Source organism: Mizuhopecten yessoensis, unplaced genomic scaffold (genome assembly GCF_002113885.1).
Source record: "Mizuhopecten yessoensis strain PY_sf001 unplaced genomic scaffold, ASM211388v2 scaffold10377, whole genome shotgun sequence".
Classification (NCBI taxonomy): Eukaryota; Metazoa; Mollusca; class Bivalvia; order Pectinida; family Pectinidae; genus Mizuhopecten; species Mizuhopecten yessoensis.
Window position 1 is genome coordinate 103,363 of NW_018408516.1, and position 27,339 is coordinate 130,701.

General features: G+C 35.7%; 1 protein-coding gene and 1 long non-coding RNA gene across 2 annotated transcripts in view; one reads left to right on the plus strand and one right to left on the minus strand.

Moving 5' to 3' along the window:
- Window positions 1-27,339, minus strand: part of LOC110460372 (inositol 1,4,5-trisphosphate receptor type 1-like) — a 150,222-nt gene that overhangs the window by 7,041 nt on the left and 115,842 nt on the right. The window contains 18 exon segments of the mRNA XM_021513245.1: window positions 430-563; window positions 901-999; window positions 1,728-1,920; window positions 3,567-3,731; window positions 4,997-5,172; window positions 6,826-6,948; window positions 9,425-9,617; window positions 9,764-9,871; window positions 11,323-11,451; window positions 13,847-13,909; window positions 15,901-15,996; window positions 16,575-16,685; window positions 16,961-17,164; window positions 18,498-18,763; window positions 19,189-19,390; window positions 20,648-20,779; window positions 21,160-21,321; window positions 25,412-25,459. Coding sequence (XP_021368920.1) covers window positions 430-563; window positions 901-999; window positions 1,728-1,920; window positions 3,567-3,731; window positions 4,997-5,172; window positions 6,826-6,948; window positions 9,425-9,617; window positions 9,764-9,871; window positions 11,323-11,451; window positions 13,847-13,909; window positions 15,901-15,996; window positions 16,575-16,685; window positions 16,961-17,164; window positions 18,498-18,763; window positions 19,189-19,390; window positions 20,648-20,779; window positions 21,160-21,321; window positions 25,412-25,459 — 2,604 coding nt within the window.
- On the plus strand, window positions 2,436-3,445 carry LOC110460374. Its single transcript, XR_002464005.1, has 3 exons — window positions 2,436-2,786; window positions 3,039-3,114; window positions 3,363-3,445. It is a non-coding gene; the product is annotated as an uncharacterized LOC110460374 (long non-coding RNA).

Consider the following 27,339-nt stretch of genomic DNA (forward strand, 5'->3'; position numbering starts at 1 on the left):
TTTGTGAGTTTGTCCCCTAGTCTCAGGTGAAGATACACTCACCCTAGTATCAGGTTTGTGAGAATGTTTCCCTGGTATCAGTTTTGTGAGTTTGTCCCCTAGTCTCAGGTTAAGAGATACCTACCCTAGTATCAGGTTTGTGAGATTTTCCCCTAGTATCAGGTTTGTGAGATTGTTTCCCCAGTCTCAGATGAAGAGATACTTACCCTGGTATCAGGTTTGTGAGATTGTTTCCCTGGTCTCAGGTGAAGAGATACCTACCCTAGTACCAGGTTTGTGAGATTTCCCGCTAGTATCAGGTTTGTGAGATTTCCCCCTAATATCAGGTTTGTGAGATTGTTTCCCTGGTCTCAGGTGAAGAGATACTTACCCTAATATCAGGTTTGTGAAAGAGTTTCCCTCCCTGGTATCAGGTTAAGAGTTACTTACCCTAGTATCAGGTTTGCGGAGTACATCACCAATGCCACCTCCATTTCTCAGCCCCTCATTAAGAGTTGTGAGAATACACATGATAAGGGAGTCACACACACGCTGCTTGTCCCTGGGTTCCTCCTCAGTCACCTCTGTTAATCATAACATCCATATATGTTCATAATCTTATTTAACGTATTGTGGCACCTTTTTCATTTCACAATGTCCAAATATGATCAAAATGTAAATAAGATATTGCTACAAATATGACTGGAGCACTTAACTACCAGAAAAACATGAATACTGAACATTCGGGTTACAGAGCTCAACTTTTCCAGCCAAGTTCTATATGGTTCTCCACATGCAAAGTTACAAAAAATCTACATTTTATTATGAACAGGTAGATTTCTTGTGTCATCTTATAATTGAATTTACAGTTACTGGTTAAATGGGATCCTTTGTTTGTAAATGTTGCGTTTTTTACATTACCTAGAGTGGGATTCAGGTATTGTGATACTTTATCAGATATACTGCAGTTTCCATGAGCTTCACAAGTATCATTCACTGTACTATTTGTATCAGTCAAATCTGAAATGTACATCATCACAGTTCATAATGGTAAAATATTCAAATTAATAAAGAAAAACATGAATATCAGGTTATTTATAGGCATTTATATCTAAAGGGATGCATTAGGCAAACCACTGTATAAGGTATATAGATTGAATTACATCCAAGTAATTAATAGATGACTGATCTGCCTTAAAAATGCAGAAGCATCGAGCAAATCAGAATCATTTATGATAAAACAGTTGTCATTCTCAGTCCCAATATTTCGCCCTCCTGGCCTTTTTTAAGGGCAAAAGTCAACTATGAATTTCAGATACGCTCATCCTGCTTTGGAGGAGGAGGGGGAGACCCAAAGAGGAGGCTGATATACTGGAACTGCATGAGTAACAATGGTTTCATCATTTATCTTTTCCCACTATGGGAATCGGCCTATTACTTAATTATTAAATAATTTAGTTGATAATTTTATTTATATTTCACATTTAAGAGATGATTTCATCAGCAACTTCCCTGAAAAAGCAATTCTATCAAATTATATTTAAACTCCGTTTATATCAAAACATTGGACACTTAGTGTCAAGTCAAACCCATGCTTTCAGTACTTAGTGTCAAGTCAAACCCATGCTTTCAGTACACAGGAGTTCAGCGCTCATAAATGCTGAAGATCTCGGGGTCAAAAAACAATGCAAAAGTGTAATTTTTCGTGATCTTTTTAATCACAATAAAATTCCTCCATAAAAACCTACTTATGATTGGTGGTGTCTCTATCCTCTCCACTTCCATGAGGAAGTCGTCCTTGAAGAAGATAAATCCAATAATGGAGAAGAGGTAGATGAGAATGACAGCGAGGACGGCAGTGAGGACAATGGAGCGACCATTCCTTGTCACAGACTTAATCACGTTCAGCAGGGTCTCCTCTCTGTACACCAGATCCAGCAACTACAGCAGAAATACTTATCACATTACTGCATACAATCTCATAATTCCATTGGTTCAAGCATGCCACATGCTGACAAGACAAATAATGTATCTAGGGTACACACATTTCAGTACTCTTGTCATTTCAGTACAAAGATGTTTCAACATTTGCATAAGACAATTTGGTACTTCCAAATATTTGTTTATAATATTATTGGCACTAGGCCTAACCTTCAACTTTGGACTTTATTTGCTTTTCTATATCCTGTGTGTTGCTGATTTAATATAAAGGGTATGTTGGTGTGCTTGCCTCCTTGTGATAGCGCGGATCTGAAGCCGACTTATAGTGATACCTCACTGAAATACCATGCCGAAGGCACCATGCACAGCATTCTGCCCGGTCACATTATACTGACAACGGGTGAACCAGTTGTTGCAATTTCCCTAAATGCTAAACATAAAGCAGGGAATAGTAACTACTATTCACTCAGATGTCTTTGTTCAGCAAATACTTTGGTGTATATATGTGTGGCAGTGCTGTATTTTAGGTTATTTTGTAATAAGAGTTTAATTCAAATTATTAAACTATATAGTATTGTCTAAGTGAGAATGCTTAAGTTGTACGTATGTCTGACGTACTTAACTATTTTTATATACCGATTCTCGTACTCGTTCAACCGGTTTGTCTGGTCAACGTGTGTCTCAAGTGTTTGTTACCTGTGCTGTTTTGTTATGTAAATGTCTTGTCACGTGATCGCATGTCAGCTCGTGCACTTGTACGTCTTGTATCTTCACTCCCGCACTGGACAGAGACCGGACCAGACATAGAAACCTATACCGACATATATGATACCGACTGCGGTGAACAGAACTCTACTTATTTCAGAGTAAGTGTATGAAACATATTAGTATTGAGCTATTTGAAATACTATGTTTTAGAGTAACCTTTATGGAATTAGTATGTTTGCATTTGTTAAAATATTTGAAGAAGTTAAAATATCTTTCTTTGATAAACGTATTTTTGGGTGTGGTTTCCATTATCTTTTTATGGAAACTGTAATTCACTCTAAAGTATTTTAAAAGTAATTTGCTAAACATGTTTATTATATATTAAGTTTTGCTATTTTCCTTTTCAACAGAACCATAGACCTATTATGTAGGCAACGTATATTATACGTAGAGCTATCATCATTAGACCCCTGTCGGAGCGATAGGGTAGGTATTGTTAATATAAGGCACTATTTAATTATCTCGTAATTATCATAGTTCATGTGCAAAATTGGTAAATTCTATAATTTATCATGTACAAGTATTTCAAATGTATTGTATTAAATTCGTAATGTTAATTGCAACCGTTACGGGTATCGTGTATCTTTATGTAAAGCTAATTTTATGTCCATTTTATAATGTAGATTTTTTATGTATTGAATATGTGCTTATATGTTTTATTTGTGCTATTGTAGGGTCTTTCGACTCCAATAAAACGATTGAATAACTAGGAATTTGCTTCTTCGTGATTTGTAAGAATTTGTGTAGCACCTGAACCCGGCTACATATGTGATGTACGTAAAAGTGTGTTTGTCACTGGGGCACTCTAGGGTGAATCTAATGTGAGTTTAATATCAGAGTAGTCTGTCGAGAATATGTAAAAATAGAAAAGAACTTACCAAGAAGCTGTAGAAGAACTCGTGCACACACAGTCCCAGAACACATAATATGAGATATCCAACATTATACACAAACTGAAAATCTCTCAGCACCTGAGAGGGAGGCTTCGTAAAAGTTCCATTGTTTCCCATCAAACTTATCAAAAATATTCCTTTGTTTATCACCTGCAAGAGAAAACCATCAATGAGTCATTTATTTTTCTCCATTGTCTTTTTGACTGCATAAAAATCAATTTGTTTTAAATTGTATCACATTGTCTAACTAAATACATATCAAACTGAAAGATTGACACCATGCAACCCAAATACAGTAGATTTCTCTTAATATCACTTCCCATTTGTCAGAGAAAAACATGATATTAACAGAAACATGACATAAACAGAATATATATTTTCTGATGTTTTTCAGCCCTCAAAACCGGAAGTGAACTTAGTCAAATGCCTAAGTGATGAAGCTCTACGAAGAAGATTGATATTTTGTAACTTTAAACCTTGTTCTTTACCCTAGTTGAAATATAGATATAAGTAAATAAGTATAGAAATAAATATATTATTTGCATTTCATTTCAGTATGCATTTACATTTCATATAGTTAGTAGCAAAATGACGATCAGTACGATTGTAATTATGAATGTTTACTGCAGTAGCGATGTAGGCATACAAGTGTTTGGCTGGTATTCTGCATCAAATTCAATTTTAAACATGAGACTTGGTAAATATTTACCTATATCTTGATATATATACTGTTCTTTCGCTAGTAACATCTTTTTATAGGTTAATTTCCTTAGATATTTGCTGCAAGTGTGTAATCGAAGATAGTACACATGTTATAATTATGTTATTATATTAAAGTTTACAGATGTTAGACTGTCCTAGCTCCCCCAACCACAGGTGAATATCATGTTAACAAGTATGTAAGTCAACCTATTGTTTAACAGTCAGCCAGGTGTAACCTATTAATTGACAGTCAGCCAGGTGTAAAAAATACCCTGTTAGGCCAAGGCATTGTTTACATAATGTGTCCAGGGTGTGACAGAAGATCCCCAGGGCATTTATCATGAATCATTACACCATTTACCTGTATTTTTTTTGTGAAAGTGGCCAAAATAAAGTGATATTAAGAGAAATCGACATAAAATCAGGTGATAATAAAAGAATTGAATTGCATAGATTATATAGCAGGAAAAACGGTGCATCAAAAAAACATGATAATAACCGAAAAGTGACATTAACAGACGTGATATTTTTTCAGTATTATATTGTTTTATAATTTTTATAAATAAGTATTCATACCTTTTTATCAAATCATAAGTATTATAAAATGAAATTAAACAGAGAAGAGAGGGCATGAAAATCAATGTTTTTTATATTTTTTCTATCATAACATCACAATCAATTTGGATCAAATATATGCAAAGATCTTAACTCACATTTAAGGCACCTAAAAGCCACAAGGTGGGTTCCAGTCCAACAGAAAATATAAACCGGAGGATAATTGAGGCTATAAAAGTTCTGATAGCAGATGGATATACTCCAACACTGATCACTAATGCTAGGGATCCAAACATGGCCGTCCACACCAGGCCTGACAGACGAGGGTCTAGCTCTGTAAAGTACACATATCAATGTTTATCATACAGATGAAATAATAATATCTATTACATAATAATATTGAACTACTCATGACTTCAAATATTTCAAGTTTTGGCAACCTCGTTTCCACCTAAGGTAACCTCTAGTCAGATTTCAAATCCAAACATACTCTAAACTAAACTACCAAAGTAACTGTTTTCCACCTAGTGGTCTTTGAACTAGATTGTTTTGCATCTCTTCTACATTTCTTACATTTGGAATTTAACAAAAGCTGGTAATTTAGATATATCTGCTCTTACATGATATTTTTCTCTCAAACATTCTTGACAAACACGCCTTCGTTAATTTCCTACGTTAACTTATCTGAACTAATTGGCTGAAGTTACTTTAGTACTGTAATCTGTACAACTGAGTGTAATGATAAATTGTCCAATGTGATAATTACTGGTGATCTATAGAATAGAGTGTAATTATGATGTACACCATAGTACCGTAAACACTACAATGTGGTAATTACTGGTGATCTATAGAATATAGTGTAATTATGATGTACACCATAGCACCGTAAACACTACAATGTGGTAATTACTGGTGATCTATAGAATATAGTGTAATTATGGTGTACACCATAGCACCGTAAACACTACAATGTGGAAATTACTGGTGATCTATAGAATAGAGTGTAATCATGATGCACAACATAGCACTGTTAACACTACAATGTGGTAATTACTGGTGATCTATCGAATAGAGTGTAATCATGATGTACACCATAGCACCGTAAACACTACAATGTGGTAGTTACTGGTGATCTATAGAATAGAGTGTAATCATGATGTACAACATAGCACTGTTAACACTACAATGTGGTAATTACTGGTGATCTATAGAATAGAGCGTAATCATGATGTACACCATTGTACCGTAAACACTACAATGTGGGAATTACTAGTGATCTATAGAATAGAGTGTAATTATGATGCACACTATAGAACCGTAAACACTACAATGTGGTAATTTCTGGTGATCTATAGAATAGAGCGTAATCATGATGTACACCATTGTACCGTAAACACTACAATGTTGTAATTACTAGTGATCTATAGAATAGAGGGTAATTATGATGTACACCATAGCACCGTAAACACTACAATGTGGCAATTTCTGGTGATCTATAGAATAGAGCGTAATCATGATGTACACCATTGTACCGTAAACACTACAATGTTGTAATTACTAGTGATCTATAGAATAGAGTGTAATAATGATGTACACCATAGTACCGTAAACGCTACAATGTGGTAGTTACTGGCGATCTATAGAATAGAGTGTAATCATTATGTACACCATAGTACCGTAACCACTACGATGTGGTAATTACAGGTGATCTACAGAATAGAGTGTAATCATGATGTACACCATAGAACCGTCAACACTACAATGTGGTAGTCACTGGTGATCTACAGAATAGAGTGGAATCATGATGTACACTATAGTACCATAAACACTACAATGTGGTAATTACTGGTGATCTATAGAATAGTGTGTAATCAAGTACCGTAAACACTACAATGTGGTAATTACTGGTGATCTATAGAATAGAGTGTAATCATGATGTACACCATAGTACCATAAACACTACAAATGATAAAGTTGTGTGTGTTACCATCACGTTCATCACTGAAGGGGTAGAAACAGGCCACTAGGAAGTTGATGAGGACGGCAAAGTTAAAGGTAATGCTGCTCCATAGGGACATGTGACTGCTGAACCAGGACAGGTACGGGTTGGCTGGAACAATCGTAACATTATATATAATACAGCAGACACCAGGACAGGTACGGGTTGGCTGGAACAATCGTAACATTATATATAATACAGCAGACACCAGGACAGGTACGGGTTGGCTGGAACAATCGTAACATTATATATAATACAGCAGACACCAGGACAGGTACGGGTTGGCTGGAACAATCGTAACATTATATATAATACAGCAGACACCAGGACAGGTACGGGTTGGCTGGAACAATCGTAACATTATATATAATACAGCAGACACCAGGACAGGTACGGGTTGGCTGGAACAATCGTAACATTATATATAATACAGCAGACACCAGGACAGGTACGGGTTGGCTGGAACAATCGTAACATTATATATAATACAGCAGACACCAGGACAGGTACGGGTTGGCTGGAACAATCGTAACATTATATATAATACAGCAGACACCAGGACAGGTACGGGTTGGCTGGAACAATCGTAACATTATATATAATACAGCAGACACCAGGACAGGTACGGGTTGGCTGGAACAATCGTAACATTATATATAATACAGCAGACACCAGGACAGGTACGGGTTGGCTGGAACAATCGTAACATTATATATAATACAGCAGACACCNAGGGATCACAACAATTTTAAAGTTATGGCCCAGGGACTATGTCTCCAAGGGCGGGGCCAGACCCTAGTGCCATCCTGGAATCAAATGAGCAATCTTCTCTTTATACTCAGCAATTATATACCATGGTTATATGGTGGGGATCTCAACTATTTCCAAGTATTACACTTTTTTGGCCCGACCCCTTACACCGGGGGGTCAGCCCCACCATTTGTACAATTTTGAATCCCTGCCTCCCATGAATGTTTCCACCCAAATATGATCAATATCCATGGCATAGTTCTACAGAAGAAGTCACTTAAAGCAATATAGTCAAATAACCCTTTTTGGCCCCGCCCCTCAGCCCCCTGGGTGGTCAGCCCAATTATTTGTACGATTTTGAATCTCTACCACCTAGGGATGCTTCCAGTCAAATATGGTCGATATCCATCTCTTAGTTCCAGAGAAGAAGTCGCTTAAAGAAGTATAGCCAAATTGCACCCTTTTTGCCCCGCCCTTCAGCCCCCTGGGGGGTCAGCCCCATCATTTGTACAATTTTGAATCCCCACCACCTAGGGATGCTTCCAGTCAAATATGGTTGATATCCACTTTTCAGTTCCAGAGAAGAAGTCGCTTAAACCAGTATAGCCAAATTGCCCCCTTTTTGCCCCGCCCCTCAGCCCCCTGGGGGGGCAGCCCCATCATTTGAACAATTTTGAATCCCCACCTCCTAGGGATGCTTCCAGTCAAATATGGTTGATATCCATTTTTAAGTTCTAGAGAAGAAGTCGCTTATAGCAGTATAGCCAAATTGACCCCTTTTGGCCCTGCCCCTCAGCCCCATGGGGGGTCAGCCCCATCAATTGTACAATTTTGAATCCCCACCACGTAGGGATGCTTCCAGTCAAATTTAGTTAAATTCCAATCAGTGGTTAAGAAGAAGAAGTCGTTTAAAAGAAATTGTTGACGGACGGACGGACGGACTGACGGATGACGGATGGAAGCAACGGTATGGCATAAGCTCACCTTGGTCCTTCGGACCAGGTGAGCTAAAAATACAGCAGAAACCAGAACAGGTACAGGTTGGCAGGAATAATCGTAAAATTATATATAATACAGCAGAAACAAGGACAGGTACGGGATGGCTTGAATAATTGTCAGAATTATATATAATACAGCAGAAACCATGACAGGTATGGGTTGGCAATTATAATTATCAGAATTACATAATTTTCTTATATCAACAGGTGTTCAAAGTGTTTAAATATTAAAACAATTCCTAACTGATACCACGTTTAAAACCATCCAATAACAGGATTATGAAAAGTTTCTTGTTACACAACCAATGCACTTTGTCACTTTTATCAGACAAATGACCAGTGAAACATATATATGCACACAAAGGTGTAAAATGTGTACGAGTTGAATTGTCCGCAAATCGATGTCGATTCAGCTATACTGTAAGTGTATGTACAATAGTTGTTATATATGTACCGAAATGACTTGATCCAGCTACGCTTTGTTTAATACTTGGTCAAAGATGTGTGAGAGTCTATGAGCCCCCTCATCTCGATTTAGAATTGGCCCACTACGTGTATCCAGATGGCTTCCTTTATCTGCTGCTTGAACGGACTGCACTCTGTCTGATGAAGGTGACAGAGTACATACCGTACTATAAGTCGTCGAAACTACACATAGAAACACTTATTGATTGTGTAACAAAAAACTTTTCATTAACCATACTAACCAACCTGAAGAAAATGCTAAGAAACATGCAATAACAGGGTGTTCCCAGGAACACAAGATTCTACAAAGTGAAGAATTTTATATCTCTGTATTATGCTTAGAGCCTACAGGGTAAATTAAACATTATAATTACCACGGAGTTTTTTTTGCCATCTCATTTCAGCAAAGAGATCCTCATGCCTTTCGAAGAAATCAACAACCTTTGAACCCTGATCATCCATCTCTGCAGTGTTGTAGATACGTGTCTTGGTTTCCTCGGTGAGATACTCACAGATCTCAGGTATCGGGAACACAATCTGCTCCATCGTCCTGTTCTCACGCACAATCTACAAAAATACAACAACTTGAGCATAACTATTTGTCAGATAATTCATGTAAATTAGGATTTATTGCACATTGATTAATTATCCTGATTTAATTCTAGTTTAATAAAGGAAGTTACCAGATAACACAACAGAATTGAATGCCTCACCTCTATTTGTGCTGTGTGCTTTTCATAGAACTTGAGTGCTTGGTCTCCCCATAAGTCATCATCACTGGGCTTCAAAAGGTTGGCTAGCTCCTCTTTGTGTTGGGACAGCTACAACAAAGGAAGCTTATACTATCAACACCTATTTCTTTGGGTTAGGGGGTTTGTTTCTATGAACTTTAAGAATTACCACTAGCACCTGAAATGCTTAATAGAATTGTAATGTATAGCATGAATCCTGTCAATAAACAAGAAAATGGAAGTTCTCAACATAAATATATATCTCTTGGTTGATCGAGAATTAACTAATGCATTGGTTAACTTAAATACAACACTGTGAAAGATAGAGAACAAACAGAAACCTGGTAACCGTATCACAATACGTTAACTGTGTAGCTCAATATGTTACCTGTGTAGCTCAACATGTTACCTGAGTAGCTCATAATGCTATCTGTGTAGCTCAATATGTTACCTGTGTAGCTCAATACATTACCTGTATAGCTCAATGTGTTACCTGTGTAGCTCAATACATTACCTGTGTAGCTCAATACATTACCTGTGTAGCTCAATATGTTACCTGTGTAGCTTAATATGTTACCTGTGTAGCTCAATGTGTTTCCTGTGTAGCTCAATACATTACCTGTGTAGCTTAATATGTTACCTGTGTAGCTCAATATGTTTCCTGTGTAGCTCAATACATTACCTGTGTAGCTCAATACGTTACCTGTGTAGCTCGATATGTTACCTGTGTAGCTCAATACATTGCCTGTGTAGCTCAACATGTTACCTGTGTAGCCCAATATGTTACCTGTGTAGCTCTATATGTTACCTGTGTAGCTCAATATGTTACCTGTGTAGCTCAATACATTACCTGTGTAGCTCAACATGTTACCTGTGTAGCTCAACATGTTACCTGTGTAGCTCAATATGTTACCTGTGTAGCTCTATATGTTACCTGTGTAGCTCAATATGTTACCTGTGTAGCTCAATACATTACCTGTATAGCTCAATGTGTTACCTGTGTAGCTCAATACATTACCTGTGTAGCTCAATACATTACCTGTGTAGCTCAATATGTTACCTTTGTATCTTAATATGTTACCTGTGTAGCTCAATATGTTACCTGTGTATCTTAATATGTTACCTGTGTAGCTCAATATGTTACCTGTATAGCTCAATACATTACCTGTGTAGCTCAATATGTTACCTGTGTATCACAATGTGTTACCTGTGTAGCTCAATGTGTTACCTGTGTATCACTATGTGTTACCTGTGTATCACAATGTGTTACCTGTGTATCACAAAGTGTTACCTCTGTGGCTCAATGTGTTACCTGTGTAGCTCAATACATTACCTGTGTATCACAATGTGTTACCTGTGTAGCTCAATGTGTTACCTGTGTATCACTATGTGTTACCTGTGTATCACAATGCGTTACCTGTGTAGCTCAATGTGTTACCTGTGTAGCTCAATGTGTTATGTGTAGCTCTATATCCTCCCTGTGTATCACAATGCGTTACCTGTGTAGCTCAATATGTTACCTGTGTAGCTCAATGTGTTACCTGTGTAGCTAGGATGTAGATATTGTGGCCGACTGCTTTAGGAGAGGCCTCAACCCCACTGTCCTCCTCTTCCTCGTCATCATCATCTATAGTAGCCTCTTTATGGAATGCGTTCTTACAGTTCTCTACCTATGTACACAGTAGACATGTAGGAGTCATCAATCTATGTATACAGTAGACATGAGTATTACATCATACTCCCTATAGTTCTACACATCAGTATTTATCAATGGGCAGGGGAAAGGGGGAAACAGAAAAAATACAACGGGTTATATGGTGACTTTAAAACTAAATTATTCATGGGTAATCTGAAAGTACACACATAAAAAATTAAAACTCAGGTATTTTTGCTTGACAATATATAGGCTAATAAACGTAATTTCGAAATCATTTTTACATTTTCATAAAATCAAGCAAAAGTGAGCAAAATTGCAAAAAGTGAGCAAAATTGCAAAAAGTGAAATCAGTTTACACCGTGAAAAAGGGGAAGATTAAAGTGTAGCTACTGTAGGATGGCATGGTGCAAAAGTTCAAAATCCAAAGCCTTACTTAAAGCATTTCCCTAGCTTGCCATTAAACACACAAGGTGTGTGTGGACTTTCCACATCCTCAATTAAATGATTGTAAAATCAACAGAGATTGATGAAATAATTAAAAATTTTGATTCTACAGGTAAATCAACAAGTCAAAAAACTCTTTTTGATTTCAGTTAAATACAAAATCATTGAGGGCCTGTAAATCATTTCAATTCTTCCTCTGGTTAGCCCAGACTGAACACAGCAACGGCACACAGAATCTCTGTACAACATCTAACGATCTAAATCTGCTGGGACACTAAATTCTACTTGTGTAGAACAGCAATCATGTTCTTTAGCCAAACTTCTACACTACTACAAACTCGCAAGATCAGAAAGGATTCGTGGCACTGGTAGGCAAATTTTCAGAATCACATTTTGTATAACAGAATTTTCTTTACGATTTTCTATTTTTTTTAAATAAAAATTTCCAAGAATTGAATGAAATCAAACTGACAAATAATTTATTAAAATTTTTCAAATTTGCATTTTTTCCAGAAATCTAGGTCTAGGCCAGATAGACAGATTTTGTTACCAAAATGCATAGGTTTTGTGATAGCCATGGAGTTAGGATAATGTAGTACCTAAAATGGGGCATTACAATCCAATGTCAAACAAGTTCTTTGATGATGTCCATATAAGAAATATCATCTGTTGAATAATTATTCACTGTTTGCACAATATCTAACTTCATAAAAGATCATTTCAATGTAGCTTTATATACACATTGTTTTACTTGTTGTGGTGCATAAAGTATCATCTCAAAATGATGCCGAATTATTATATGAATATCTTATAAAACTAACATATATATGTTAACTTGTAAATCATCCAAATTTCAAAATCATTCTGAGTTTTATCAAAGTTCCCTACCTTGACATACATTCTGGACTTTCTTACATTTTTCCAAGTGTTTTTTTCATGGAATTATATTTGGTTCGGAGACTTCAGTATTTTAATGCTAGTTCTGATACATTATTGTGCTATCTAAGCAGATGAGGATGTATGTGACAGCCAACAAAAGATGACAACTGAAGCGTAAACGGGAGCATGGAAAGCAGCACATGAACACTAGATCATTCCCAGCTACAGAAAGTCAGAATAAAAACCAACCAACCCCCTAAAAAAATGAAAACAAAATCAAATCAGAATATGGCCATGCAAGTAACTAAGAATAATTTAATAAAGTAATAAAGTGTATCTCCCATTTAAAAAAATGTAAGAAATGTTCAACTATTTATCTGCTTGTCTTACCAGCCATACGACTCGGACCAGGCTAATAACAAGGTGAGAACAAAAGTTAAAGCTAATGAGCTTTGATAATCATAATAAATGTCATTTCACAATTTCTACTAGGGGAAAAATCCTGTTTAAATATCATAAATACTGAATAAAATGGGGTGTTTTTTTCGAAATTCAGAATGGGGGGTGATTTGTATAGGTTTAATTGTCAATGTTCTTTTCAAGTTTTTTTATTTACTACATAAATATACATATATATATATTTGATATGGTTTACACAATTTCTACTGGGGTAAAATATTACTTAAAAATATATCGTTGCATACAGAACAATATTTTCCCAAATTCAGATAGGTGGTAATAAATATGAAATATTAATTTATCTGTTATAGAGTAACTCATTTTATAAAGAGAACAAACATGAAAAAATATAAAAGAAAATATATGGAAATAAATAAATGTACACACTTTACATATTTTAAACATCAATTTTCTAAAAGCAACACTTTTTTTCTAAATTCAAAAAAAAAAGTACACAATCATTTTGCTAGTTTGTTTTTACACGACAATGCACCTGCTGCACAGTATCGGAAAGGAAAGTGTATAAATCACAGAAGGTCTCCTCTATATTTCATATACACAGTAGACATGCAAGTCACCACATGCGCAGTGGGATACAACACTTCAGTAAGGAGTTATCATAAAACCTTTTGTAAATCAATAATTCCTCTGTCTAAAGCCTGCTTAAAGACATGTCCCAAAGCTTCAACCTGTCAAGACAGTAATCAATCACACGGTCAAATCATGTGGTAACACGTCGGTCTAGCGTAACCTGATCGACGGCTGATGTGTTACCATAACGAGTAATACAACATTTAATAATAACATACATGTAACTATGTCTGTAACATGTGGGTCTAGCGTAACCTGATCGACGGCTGATGTGTTACCATGACAAGTAATACAACATTTAATAACAACGTACATGTAACAATGTTTGTAACATGTGGGTCTAGCGTAACCTGATCGACAGCTGATGTGTTACCATGACAAGTAATACAACATTTAATAACAACGTACATGTAACAATGTTTGTAACATGTGGGTCTAGCGTAACCTGATCGACGGCTGATGTGTTACCATGACAAGTAATACAACATTTAATAATAACGTACATGTAACAATGTTTGTAACATGTGGGTCTAGCGTAACCTGATCGACGGCTGATGTGTTACCATAACGAGTAAAACAACATTTAATAATAACGTACATGTAACTATGTTTGTAACATGTGGGTCTAGCGTAACCTGATTGATGGCTGATGTGTTACCATGACGAGTAATACAACATTTATTCATGATGTAACTATGTCAATACAACTCCAGCATCATCTCTAACATTGTAGCATTTCTAGCATGTTCTACATTCAATTTAGAGGTCAACTTAGATTCTGGCCCGAACATTGAAAATACTCAGAAACTGCCTCAAGCCAATTTAATCTTAAGCCTCCACTGTGAGATTATGTTAAGTGATGGTATTTAAGCTATAAACAAATGTCTGGCAATAATCCAAAACATGCCTATTGCTGTAATAGTAGAAATCCCAACAAATGCTACTATATTGTTTTGCAATAAGCCTACTCCTACTTTGTGTACCAGTTTATGCACTGGCTACCTATGCTTATTACAGGACAATAACAGTTAGCTCAAATTCACCCTTTCACCAACATGGACCATAATAGACTCATCCCAATAAATGCATGGTAGAGTCCACTTAAGTTACCTTCGGGTGAAAGGGTTAATTAAGACATTCCATATCAGTAATATTGGCTGTGAAATTTTAATACCATGAAATCAATTTGTTTTGTTTTCACGATATCAGAGATAAAAGTAACAGAAACCAATCTGGGGACATTGCATGACGAAGCAAGTGAAGGTAGGACCAACTTAACAATTGAGGTGAGAACTAAGGAAAACTGTGACCATCATGATGCACTAGGTCTTTCATCCTATCACATGCAGAGCTGACTGTGTAACCTTCACAACGTCTTCCTCATACTGCACACCTCTGTCCCACCACCTTACCACCTTACATTAGTCTCAACAGCTTTTATAGTTTGTAGAAAAATAAAGCAAGAATGGACGAACAGAGTCGTCTCCTGTGACCTTGGCAACACTTTTGATTATTAGTTTCTATGTATATTTCGTTAATTTTTAACAAGTATATCAAATATAAAGACTAAAGCAGTATTCAATATTTAACATTTGTCATCTGTATTCCGCGCATCAGCTGCTCAGTCAACATAGCACAGGGTATGCAGTAGGCGTTGTTCTTGATATTGTGAAGATTAAGTTGTTATGAATTGAGTATAAAGTGAATTTAGCATTATTTTGAAGCAAAATATAATAAACTAAAAATCAACAGATCAATAACTATTATCATATGAAAAGTTAAAACCTACATATGATAATCCATCTCATTTCATCTGATCTTTTTACTCATGTATAAAAAAAAAAAATCATGCCAACATTTTAATATTTTTTTTCCCACATTATTCTTTTTGTTAAATTAAATTTTAGCCATCTGCAGAGCATATGCACATATCTACTCCAAAATAAATCAGCAATTTAGTTATGCTGTGTGTGTATCATTTTTCCAACAGTATAAGAAGGAATACCATACTTTCTACATCATTAAGATGGAATGCTGTTTAAATGTGACTTAAATAAGCTCACACTGTTTATTAAACATTAAACCTTACCAGCTGTTTACAGTTCATATTGTACAGGATTCTCTCAGCGTTTTCACTATCATGGCGACTTTCCATAACCGCAAGCAGAAGTTTAGATGCATTATTCTGTAAGAAAACACAAGATGATTTTTTTAGTGCGGAATCTTTACTATCCATTTAGGTGCAACCTATATAATTTTCAAAAGGTTAACTCATAATTGATATGAAAAAATAGTTGAAATGGCCTCAATACATTCTAATATTTACACCTAATTTTATATTCAATTAAAATAAAATGGAGACCATGGAATGTCCTGTGATTAACAATCGATTCTATAGTATAGGGCAATTAATCAGCTAATTCCATATTGGCCCAGTTATTAGGCCAACGTCTGTCATATTGGCCCAAGGCCGCAGAAAAAGGCATAGTTGATGCGACATCTGGCTCGACTCTTGGGGTTAAACTAATACCTCCAGCCCCATAAAAGTAACCAAAATTCAAATGCAAAGTACATATTTCAAATGATGGTAATGTATAAAAGTTATAAACAAGTCTGTTCAAAGTGTTTGTAAGCAGCATTCATGACAAAGTATATGAGTAAAAGTAAACAAGACTTGGCTAAAGATTTCACAAAAGAGATCCCAGCGGTGGCAGCTTTCAATCAGAATGTTATACTGCCGAGTCTGACTGTGTGGTGGTATACCTTCAGCTCCAACACTAGATCCATGCGGTTCTTGCCCAGTGGGTTGATATCATTGAGAAGCAGGTCAATGATGATATCTATTCCGTTACTCTCATGCAAGGCTATGGCATTCTGAAAAAGTCAGAGAAACAGTGTATGGAATAATAGATTTTCTACTTCTTGATTTACAATCAAAATAGTGGAACTAGATTGCTAATAAAATGGATATGATAATAGCGGTACTTTTCTTAAAATCATAATCTTAGAGATTACCTGGTTCGTATGATTTGGTACTAAGTTACAAGTTTTGTATGAGGTGCCCCTTGATTCTCGAGTTACCTGTATTGATAGGGCCTGTTGATACTCTAGGTTACCAGTTTTGTGTGTGAGTAAGAGAGAGACTTTACCTGGTTATCGTGACAGGGTCCCTGGCAGTACTCTGTGAGGGTGGTGAGTGCCTGGTTGATGAGCCCCACGTTATTCTCGTTAATGTAGAGCCCCAACAGTCCCAGACCCCCTGTGGTGCTACCACAGATACAGTCGAGGAACTTCAGCGTCTCACACACCAGATTGTACGGCGTCTTGTTGTTGGGCTGGTGTCGCAGGTAGTTCTGTAACATACAATAATACATAGAGGATCTGTCATAAGTTTAATAGAAGAAGACTGATATAGGCATAGCCTGTTGTCTGATTCTTTTGTCAATACTGTACTTACATGTTCTTTAATATATACAACTTATCTGTTTGTATTAATATGTATTGTCAATAAAATACTTTTGAATGTGAATATAAGTTTCCCTTTATATTAGATTTTATGACAAGTTTTGGATTGTTCAAGCAGCAGATAAAGGAAGCCATCTGGATACGCCGCAGTGGGCCAGTTCTAAATTGAGACAAGGGGGCTCAAAGAATCGAGTTGTTTCGGTACATATATAGCAACTATTGTACAGCCTAAATCGACATCGATTTTGTGGATAACTTGTACACATTTTATACCTTTGTGTGCATAACACTTCACTAGTCATTTGCATATTGTCTGATGAAGGTTCGAGTGTACATACCGTACCAGTCATTGAAACGTCACATAGAAAATTGTATTGGTTGTGTAAAAAACCCTTCATAATCCATACTTACCAACCTGAAGAAAAGGTTTAGAAAAAAGTTTTGAATTTTTCATGTTTGCGAGCCTCTGGAGAGCAAATATGAAAAATCCAAACCTTGAAACATTATATCATATAATAAAAAGTTAACTGTATAACTGTGATCTGAAACAAATATTTTGCACTAATTGGCCGCCTTTGAAACGATAAAAATTGTGTCCACTTCACAATGACATGACATGACATTGATTGTTCCTATTTGATTGTGACGTCATTTACGGAGTGATATTACACACGTTACATAAACATAATTTATGTAATGGCTTTATGACACTGCATAACATGGTATTCATACGACAAATAATATTATCAGTTCTAACTCAACAAAATGTTAAATTTACTTCTTTAAATTACACTGCTCATCTATAACTACCCCAGTGAATAAGGAACATTCGAAAAAAGTTAACTTTTTATGTCTTCAAACAAAAAAGTTCCGAAAGACAACATCAAAAATCAGGAATAGGTAAGTAAGATAAATCAACATTTCAAGCGATGCTATGGGGGTAAAACATCAGGTTTTACCTGTTAGGTGTATCCAACAACAGGACACACAAACCCCCGATAGGTCCTTTGAAGAGTCTACAACTAAATTGCAAACTAGTAAAGTGTACAAATCTTCCTTCAAATCTAAGCGGTAGTTTAGGATAAGTTGTCCCAACCAATTTGATATACAGATAGGTTACAGTGTACTTGCCTCTTACCCTTACTGTTTTGAAGGGCCATAAAAAGACTTTTAAACCACAGAAATGTGACTACGGTTTTCAGACCGTTTTGACAGACTGACCTGTAGATCATGGTTATGGTTTTCACAGAGCAGCTGGAGGAAGCGGAGAATTGGTTTCATGAGAACCACATTTGGTGTCAGTTTCTTCTCATCCTTATCTTTGTTGGGTTTGTCTACCACTTCCTCTGTTGGACCGTGACCTGACCTTGGCCCGTCATCGTGGTCATACTCTCGGCCGTGTCTTACGGGCACACCCTTCACTAGCCGTCCACCCTTCACTGTGGGCATCCTTTGACTGTTCTCCAGCACAGCCTTCTGCAGATGGCCTGAAAAAACACACAGCTTTAACTTGTAACTAAATGCCTGTAATATTCAGTTTGTGAAAGGACAGGAAGTCTACATATCAAACTTAATAAAGTCTGAGAAAATGTATGATATATAGTTACCATCTGTGAAAGTGACAGTGACTAACAACTAGGGCAGTGTATATCTGGTAACACAAAATTCAACAGTTACTACTCTGTACACAAACTATATGTGACACATGTACTGTTCTATGGTGTATCATCACACAATAAAGTTTCTTCCAAACAATGTTTTTTATTAATTGACTGATTATATTTTGGGGCTTCATGTCCTTGTTCCAGTTGTAGCCAAGCCTTGGACAATATACTGCGAGGAAAGCAATAAATAATTTTCCTTAAAAGTATCCTATATGAATTTCTCCCTCTGTAATCAATAACTAATTTACCTCCACTCCGACTTGGTTTGCCATGTGTCAGCTGTTCGTGTGGCTGGGTGTCCTTGTGGTCGGTCAAATGTTTGTCACATTCACCAGTGCTGACGGTCTGAGTGGCCTTGATCTCTTCCTGGGCATTTAACACTTTGGTGTAGAAGACCTTGAAAAACACCTCTGACTGTTTGTCTGCTCCCATTCTTGTGTAGATAGATTTCTGTAATGTTTAATAGTCAAACCTCAACTTAGTGAAGTGGTCAGTTATGAAAGGCCTCATTATCTCCCATCAGTCTCGTATAGATAGATTTCTGTAATGTTTAATAGTCAAACCTCAACTTAGTGAAGTGGTCAGTTATGAAAGGCCACATTATCTCCCATCAGTCTCATATAGATAGATTTCTGTTATGTTTAATGGTCAAACCTCAACTAAGTGAAGTGGTCAGTTATGAAAGGCCACATTATCTTCCATCAGTCTCGTATAGATAGATTTCTGTTATGTTTAATGGTCAAACCTCAACTTAGTGAAGTGGTCAGTCATGAAAGGCCACATTATCTCCCATCAGTCTTGTAGATTTCTGTAATGTTTAATGGTCAAACCTCAACTTAGTGAAGTGGTCAGTCATGAGAGACCACATTATGTCCCATCAGTCTCGTATAAATAGATTTCTGTTATGTTTAATGGTCAAACCTCAACTTAGTGAAGTGGTCAGTCATGAGAGACCACATTATGTCCCATCAGTCTTGTAGATTTCTGTAATGTTTAATAGTCAAACATGTGCTAAATGGTGAGTCATAAGAGGCTGCAAAAGTAGCCACCCTCTTAATCCATGTTTTGCATTTTTTATTACAAAATTATGTTTCTATGTATTGTAAAGATAAAGTACTTCTGGAACCTGTTACATTCATGAACCAAACAATTTTACTTCATGATATTGTGCATTGTTTACAATTCAGCATCATATACAATTGCAATTGTGTTTGACCTTTTTTGACCTTGACACTGCAGTAGGTGACACCTAGTGTAAATCCCTAAAATTCTGCACCAAAGTTTTGTGACACCATTCAGAAAATATTATAACTAGCAGTGAAATCCAAATCAATCACCTAAATGCCATGTTGTTTTAAATCACAAAAGTGATATTTGACAATATTAGGACCCAAGGGTTAACTGTATACAGTATAATGGTTGACATTGGGAATAATGTAATGTTTAATGACAAGATCTCATAGCTTTGATGGACTGCTGAGATGGTTATAGTTGTGCTTATGACATAATAATAAACAATTTGTCAGCAGCCCACTCCCTGGTTTCTCCTACAAGTACAAAATTAGTGCCTTGTGCAATTTACATTAACTCTGTTATCTAACTTATGAATTATTGCGCAAAACTCAATCTAAAACACATTTAAATCATTTCACAAGTATTTTCAAACGCAACTTAAATCCCCTGACTGTGTTTAGCTGTACCACTGACCTGAATCTCTTCGTTCCCTCCTTCCAGCAGTGCTATACCCAGCTCAACAGTTTCCAGGAAGATTTTATTACTGGTGTCCTTGATGATCAGGTCTACGATGAGGTCACTAGCCCCTTCTTTGTCAAGACGACACTAAAAGATATACACACTTATATCAACACCTGACTACTCAACATTTATGTGTACACTTCAGTTTAGGCTTTGTAATCTTAATAAAAGCATACCATAATTTTTGTAAATTGCTTTTTTAACAGACAAAAAATGTCTTTATGCATTGAGATAATACAAGTCATCCGATACATATTCAAATATTATACCAAAATCCTGTTGGTGTTTCAAAACTTTAATAATCCTGTTACTGAATTTGCTTTATTTACAATTATAACATAGATGAATTGTTTCAAAATTGATCACCCCATATGGTTTACTATCATTTTGTGTTGTTCATCAGTAATATGACCAAAAATAATAGAACAGGTGAAAATGCCCCCGTTTTTTACCACATCATATACCTGTACATCATGGAGGGTATTGATAGACTCACTGCCCCCTGCACTCTTGGAGCTGTCCGACCCTGACCGACCCAGCAGGGCTTTGTTGCCACCATCCCGGGGCAGACGTGGTATCACCTTGCCGTAGTAGCGTGTCAGCAGGCAGTGCCTAAGTGCCTCCCCCTAAAACAGTACAGTACATGTCGTCGCTGGAGACAACCAACAGCACAAGCCTGATTATCAAGTCAAGCTGATCATTCCGCTGACTTAGCGTATTATAACACAAACAATTTACAACAGCACAAGCTGCCACAGTTTCACAAAGGTTCTTCAAATTTTTTCTGAACATCAATAATGCTTCCTCATGGAAAAACTTATATTGACAAATCTTGTGAATCTGGGGCCTATAAATTATTGTCATCAATAGTCAAATGATGAAAACATCTTATATAGTTATAGACATTTCAATGTATACATAATTGTCAATTAAGTCTGTTTCATCTGTTGCAAAACAAATTAATGAGCTAGAAACTTTCATTGCAGCTTGGTGTCCTATGTTGTAATGTTGTTCCATCTTCTAGTGTACCAGTTATACGTTACAGTATATTTAGTTCAAAAATAGGATATGAAGACAGATGTTAATGACCCCCCAGCCAAATGTCAGGAGTCTTCAGACATAATCTACCATTATTTTTAAAAGACATGGATATAAATACTCAAGAATCCTGAATGAAAAGCTTAAACTGTTAAGCATACATACACAATGGCTGATCAGTTAGATGCAAAAAAAATAAAAAAATAAAAAATAAAATATTTATAGAATATGCATGAACAGAAAAGGATAAAAACCTGTGTGATCTGATTTTTATATACCAATAACTATGATTCAATTGCAATAATTCTAAAATGTTTTTTGTTGCCAGGTAGAATTTTTTCTGTTTTCATTAGATACATTCTCATTTTTGAATATTTTTTTTATCAAATTCTTACTTTAATTTGTCAAAATAGAAATAGAATTTTCAAGAAAAAATGTACTTACTCAAGTATAACTTGAACACTTTCAGCTTATAAATTCAGCAACACATAACATAGAACAATACCTGAGGTAAGTCGACAGTCATCAATAGGTAATATGTGTGCTGATGAATTGATAGGTTATTTCTTACTAATATTTCTCAACCAATCCAAAATCAGTTTTTTGCTTTATCAAAATTTTAAATAACACAGATTTTTTTAAATAAAAAAAGTTCATGCAATTATGCAAAATTGCAAAATAAATATTTCGAAAATAAAACTGAATCATACTTAATTATAAGCTATGATAAATACAGATCAAGCCAAAACAAAAAGAATGTGATGATTTTTTCAAGGCAACTGCAGATAAATGATAACTTATGTTTTATGCACAAACTGACAACAAAGATAGATAAATATAAGATGGTCATAAAATGGAACTATCTAAAAAAATGATAAATAAAATTCTACAACAATGGGCAGGTAGAGGTGTAACTTAAAATCCATGATGCCAGAACAAATCAATCATATAACTCTTGGGACAAAATGTGTCTGTTTCTTATTACAGTACAGCAAGCTTTATTTTAATTTGCTGATATTTCAGTTATAATTAAAACTGAAAACAGAACTTACTGCAATCCAGGATTTTCATTTATCTTTATCTATACATGCAAAAATGACAACTAGGTGAACACAAAGAATGTTCAAAACATCAGTGTGCCTCATTTTTGATGTGTTATACTTAGCTACTAGTATTTAGTACATCATACATGTATACATCTGAACACATTATAAAACAATTAACCATTACTGTAACACTGGCTAATACAAGTAACAAAATGATATGGTACTGTCAAGCTTTACCATAGGCAGTTAGTAAGGTCTCAGAACCTGCAGGTTGTCAGTGGGGACTCAGTACATCAGGGTATTAGGGTTATATTTAATTAGTATTCCTGGTGGGGCAATTAGGCATTAAAACCAGTTCAGATATCTTTAAGAATATATTTTCCTGTTTTATTTGATTTTATTGAGATCAACAATTCAACAATTATGATACAAAATGTACCAATTTTCAAATCCAGAATTACCAATTTTGAGGAGTGAAATATTAACCTATGAAACAAATCTCACTCAAACCCTTAAAGCTGTTTACCCATACCCAATTTCAACTACATACATTTCATAGACACAAGCTGATATTCCAACATCTTATTATATATATTATACAACAGTATATAGTAGAGAACTACATGAAAAGCAGGATGAAAGCCTGGAATCCAAAGATAAAAAAAAAGATACTGAAAAAGAAAAAACTTTAATACCATAATACATCATAAAGGATAGTATCTAAAGGTTACGGTTTAAACAAGCTACAGGGATAAAGAAAGAACTAAACGCCAAAATAAAACTGATTCAATATGATTGTACTTCTAGCTCTGGTGGAACCGAGATCACATGTTTGGATGATTGCATAGTGGTTGATAGCGAGAAGCTAAGAGCAGCATTTACTTAATACAGTGTGCTTCAAGCTTGGTATGTGTAAAAAACGTGCCTTAACAATGATGTTAATCTGATCCAAACCTTTCATTATCAAATGAGACCAATTCAACGATCCATGAAGTAATGGGTTTGTTGTGATCGTGAACAGTATATGTTTATACTAGATCAAGTGATATACTGAGATCTGGAAGAAACATACCAGTAAATTTTGCTAAATATTACTACTACTGAAGATCTAGTGGTTAATTGATAGAACATGCGGGTATCTCTGCACCGAGTGACGAGTACAGAGATCACAAGGTGAACAGAGAACTGGCTCTTTATTCGGTACACCAGAATTGGAAGCATAATGATATCCTTGCAGACAGCCTACATTGATATGAAACTGATCCACCAAAAATGCTCTACACATGCAGTTATTTTGTGACCTTAGTCAGTATCTCACTGTCAATGTCCTCTGTCTAGTAAGTTCCCTTGCATTTACATGAAAAGGTCACTTAGAGGACAAATTATGTCACCAGGCCTCTATGTGACCTAGTCATCTCTTCCCCATATGACAGGCTTGTATTCTGTCATCCTATGTATCCCATCATCTGTTCCCAATGCAATCATTTCACTTGACCTCCATATGGCCTTGTCATCTGTCCTATAAGTAACGTTGTAACCTATCCTCTATATGACCTTGTCAAATGTCCTCTATGTGACCTTGTTTTCTGTTCTCTATATGACCAGAGTTATTTTTATTTGACCTCTATATGACCTTGTCAATTGTCCTCTATGTGACCTTGTTTTCTGTTCTCTATATGACCAGTTATTTTTATTTGACCTCTATATGACCTTGTCAATTAATTTTGATATAACTGTCATCTGTCCTCTAGGTAACTTTTCCCCCTGTCCTCTATGTGACGTTTTACTCAGTCTTCTTGGTAACCGAGCCTTCTATGACCTCTACCTTATGATAACCTTGTTATCAATATTCACTTCATCTCATTGACTTTTTGGCATATTTACATCCTGCTGATGACCTTGAATCTAACCTCCACACAGACGTGTCGACAATCTGTGCTATCTAATTTACTTTGGGTAAAAACAGATTCGTCACTGATTTAAGTCCTTTAAATGACCTCAATTGTTATCACACATAGTCTTGTTGACAATTTGAGTCCTCTAATGACCTTGGTTCACTGCTCCCTTTCAGCGACCTTGTAATTACTATATTGATGTTGTTGCATGTTGCTGTAACCACGGTGATATGTCCTATATGATGTAATCTTCTGCCTCACAGGAAGGAATAGTCAACATGTCAAATGTACAAATAAGTGAATTTTGTATTACTCTTCTGAATCAGCTCTGTCAGGATGTCCTTCCTACAGTCACAGTATGTCTGCTTTGTCTCCATACCACCTCTAGGTTACACATCAACCAAGTCAGCAGTAAAGTGTATCTACTTCACCTAAATTTTTAGGCATCATTACTTATGTAGTGACAGGACTCCATCATGTACCACTCCCTTGTGTAAAGTGATGGGTTTGACAGGTTTGAAAGTGGTGACAGATGTGGTCTAAGCTAGCAGTAAACATCATCAGAAATCTTAGACAGCAGAAGTAGAAAGTGTTGATAAGCTGTCTATTAAAGTTGTGCTCAGTTGATCTGTCCTTAAGACTAGAGCTGTTTTACTGACGGACTTGGTCGATGTGTAAGTGATACAGAGACGAGTCGAGGCGGCCACTGTTAATAACACCGGTTCAGTATATCTTACCCTTCTGTGGTCATCAAGTTCCTTTTTACCCAAAGCCTTCACATCCACCTTGAGTAAGCCATAGTAAACAAGAAGTGACAAGGGTCAAATAGGGTCAAATGGGGTCAAATTAGTGCCAGTAGCCAAAACCATGAAAATGACAGTGTAAATTAAGGGAAAACTAATTCAAAGGAGTAAACTAGAATTGAGATACTTTTACCATGATATCGTAAAAAATCTAAAAAGGGTCAACAAAGATGGTTAAGGTTTGGGTTAAATAACTACATGTGATGTTTGCCATGATGTACTGGAAAAAGGTCTAACAGGGCCAAAGTAGTGTAAGGAGACTTCACAAGGACAGTGCAATTTGACCTTTGAACTCCTGTTACTGACAAGGGTGCAGAATCACTTTCCCACACTGTTAATCATTGGCTTAGGCTGGTTGGAAGTATAGTTCCAACCACATCACTGTCATCCTGGGGCAAATTTGTTCAAGGTTACATTATTACATCTTGTCCTTATCATGTTTGACACGATCAAACTGGGGTAAAATTTTGTGACAAGTTATTGAAACAATTGACTTTAAAGAAGGTGTTTCAATTAATAAAATTTAAACTAATTTTATGATAAAAGAAGGGTTTGGGAGGAAAAGGGATAGGTGGCAAGCAAACATGTCATCTAATTAATAAACCAGCTTCAGCATTCCCCGTCCAAAACAGCATGGTGATACACACAGCATGATAAACACACAATGAGATATGGTCATGGGTAAATCATAATCAATAAATCTACAAACAGGTGGACAACTTAGCGGTGCCAAACTCTGGACTGCATGATAGCAGTGATCATAGTGGTGAATCCAGTCTCTTTTATTTTAATTTGGAGTTGTCACACAAAGGGACGTTATCAGTACACCATACTAATGTCTATTGCATTGCCAATATCATCGTAAAATTCAGAAGAAATTATTTGCATCATCATGAAATGTAGTTACAGCTTTGTTATCATAAATAATACACCTTATAACCAAAATATTGAACTATTGGGAAATTCTCTAAAAGATTTATTAGATGATTTTCTCAAGTGTAAACAAGAAATTGGACAAATTAAACATGTTGTCAGAATAATGAGGTCATAAATTAACATTAACAATCATGGTGCTGAAACAATCTTTTCAGTTTTAATATGATAAATATTGTTTACGTGTAGGATACAAACAAATCTGCCTACTTCCTAAGGGACTACCTGGATACACCTATGTGAGTCAAACTCAAATCAACGTTAGCCAATCTCAATGTTACGACACACCTATGATGACAATGCTGTAATCATTTTCACAAACTTATGTCACTGAAGTATCCTAAAACAAGGGTACTTCTAATCTTACCTCTAGTATACATTCTTTGTACTTATTAATACTGGCTATCTATATCCATTTTGCTGTTTTATATTAGATAAGGCACACCATGTAACAATATAAAATTAGTTAGAAGAGTTAAGAGTTGGTATACTGAGAGACTAATAAATGTATCAAGATCCGGAATAAGGACCTCAATAAAAGTGCATCTTAAGTAACACATTCAAGAAGAAAAGGAATCAATAAATTTATGAAAAGTATAAAAGTCTTAGTATTACTACTTTTAATGAATGACAATTTTTTGTAAGATAATAAAATACTATATAACTGGTTATTTTTGCAGTCTATGAACATTATCTCAAAAATCTGAACAAGGAAATATAACTATCGAAACTTTACAGACAAATATTTGCCACCATCTTTATTTTTGGAATTCTCAGTGACTTGTATATCTGTTGGACCTCGCACATATTCCAGTATAATACTACACAAGTTAGAACCAGTTCACTGCTTACTGGTTATTGTATGTACCAGTAAGAAAATGATAGCTCAAAAGTATAAAGTAACCATATTTTTTATCTTCCTTAAAAAG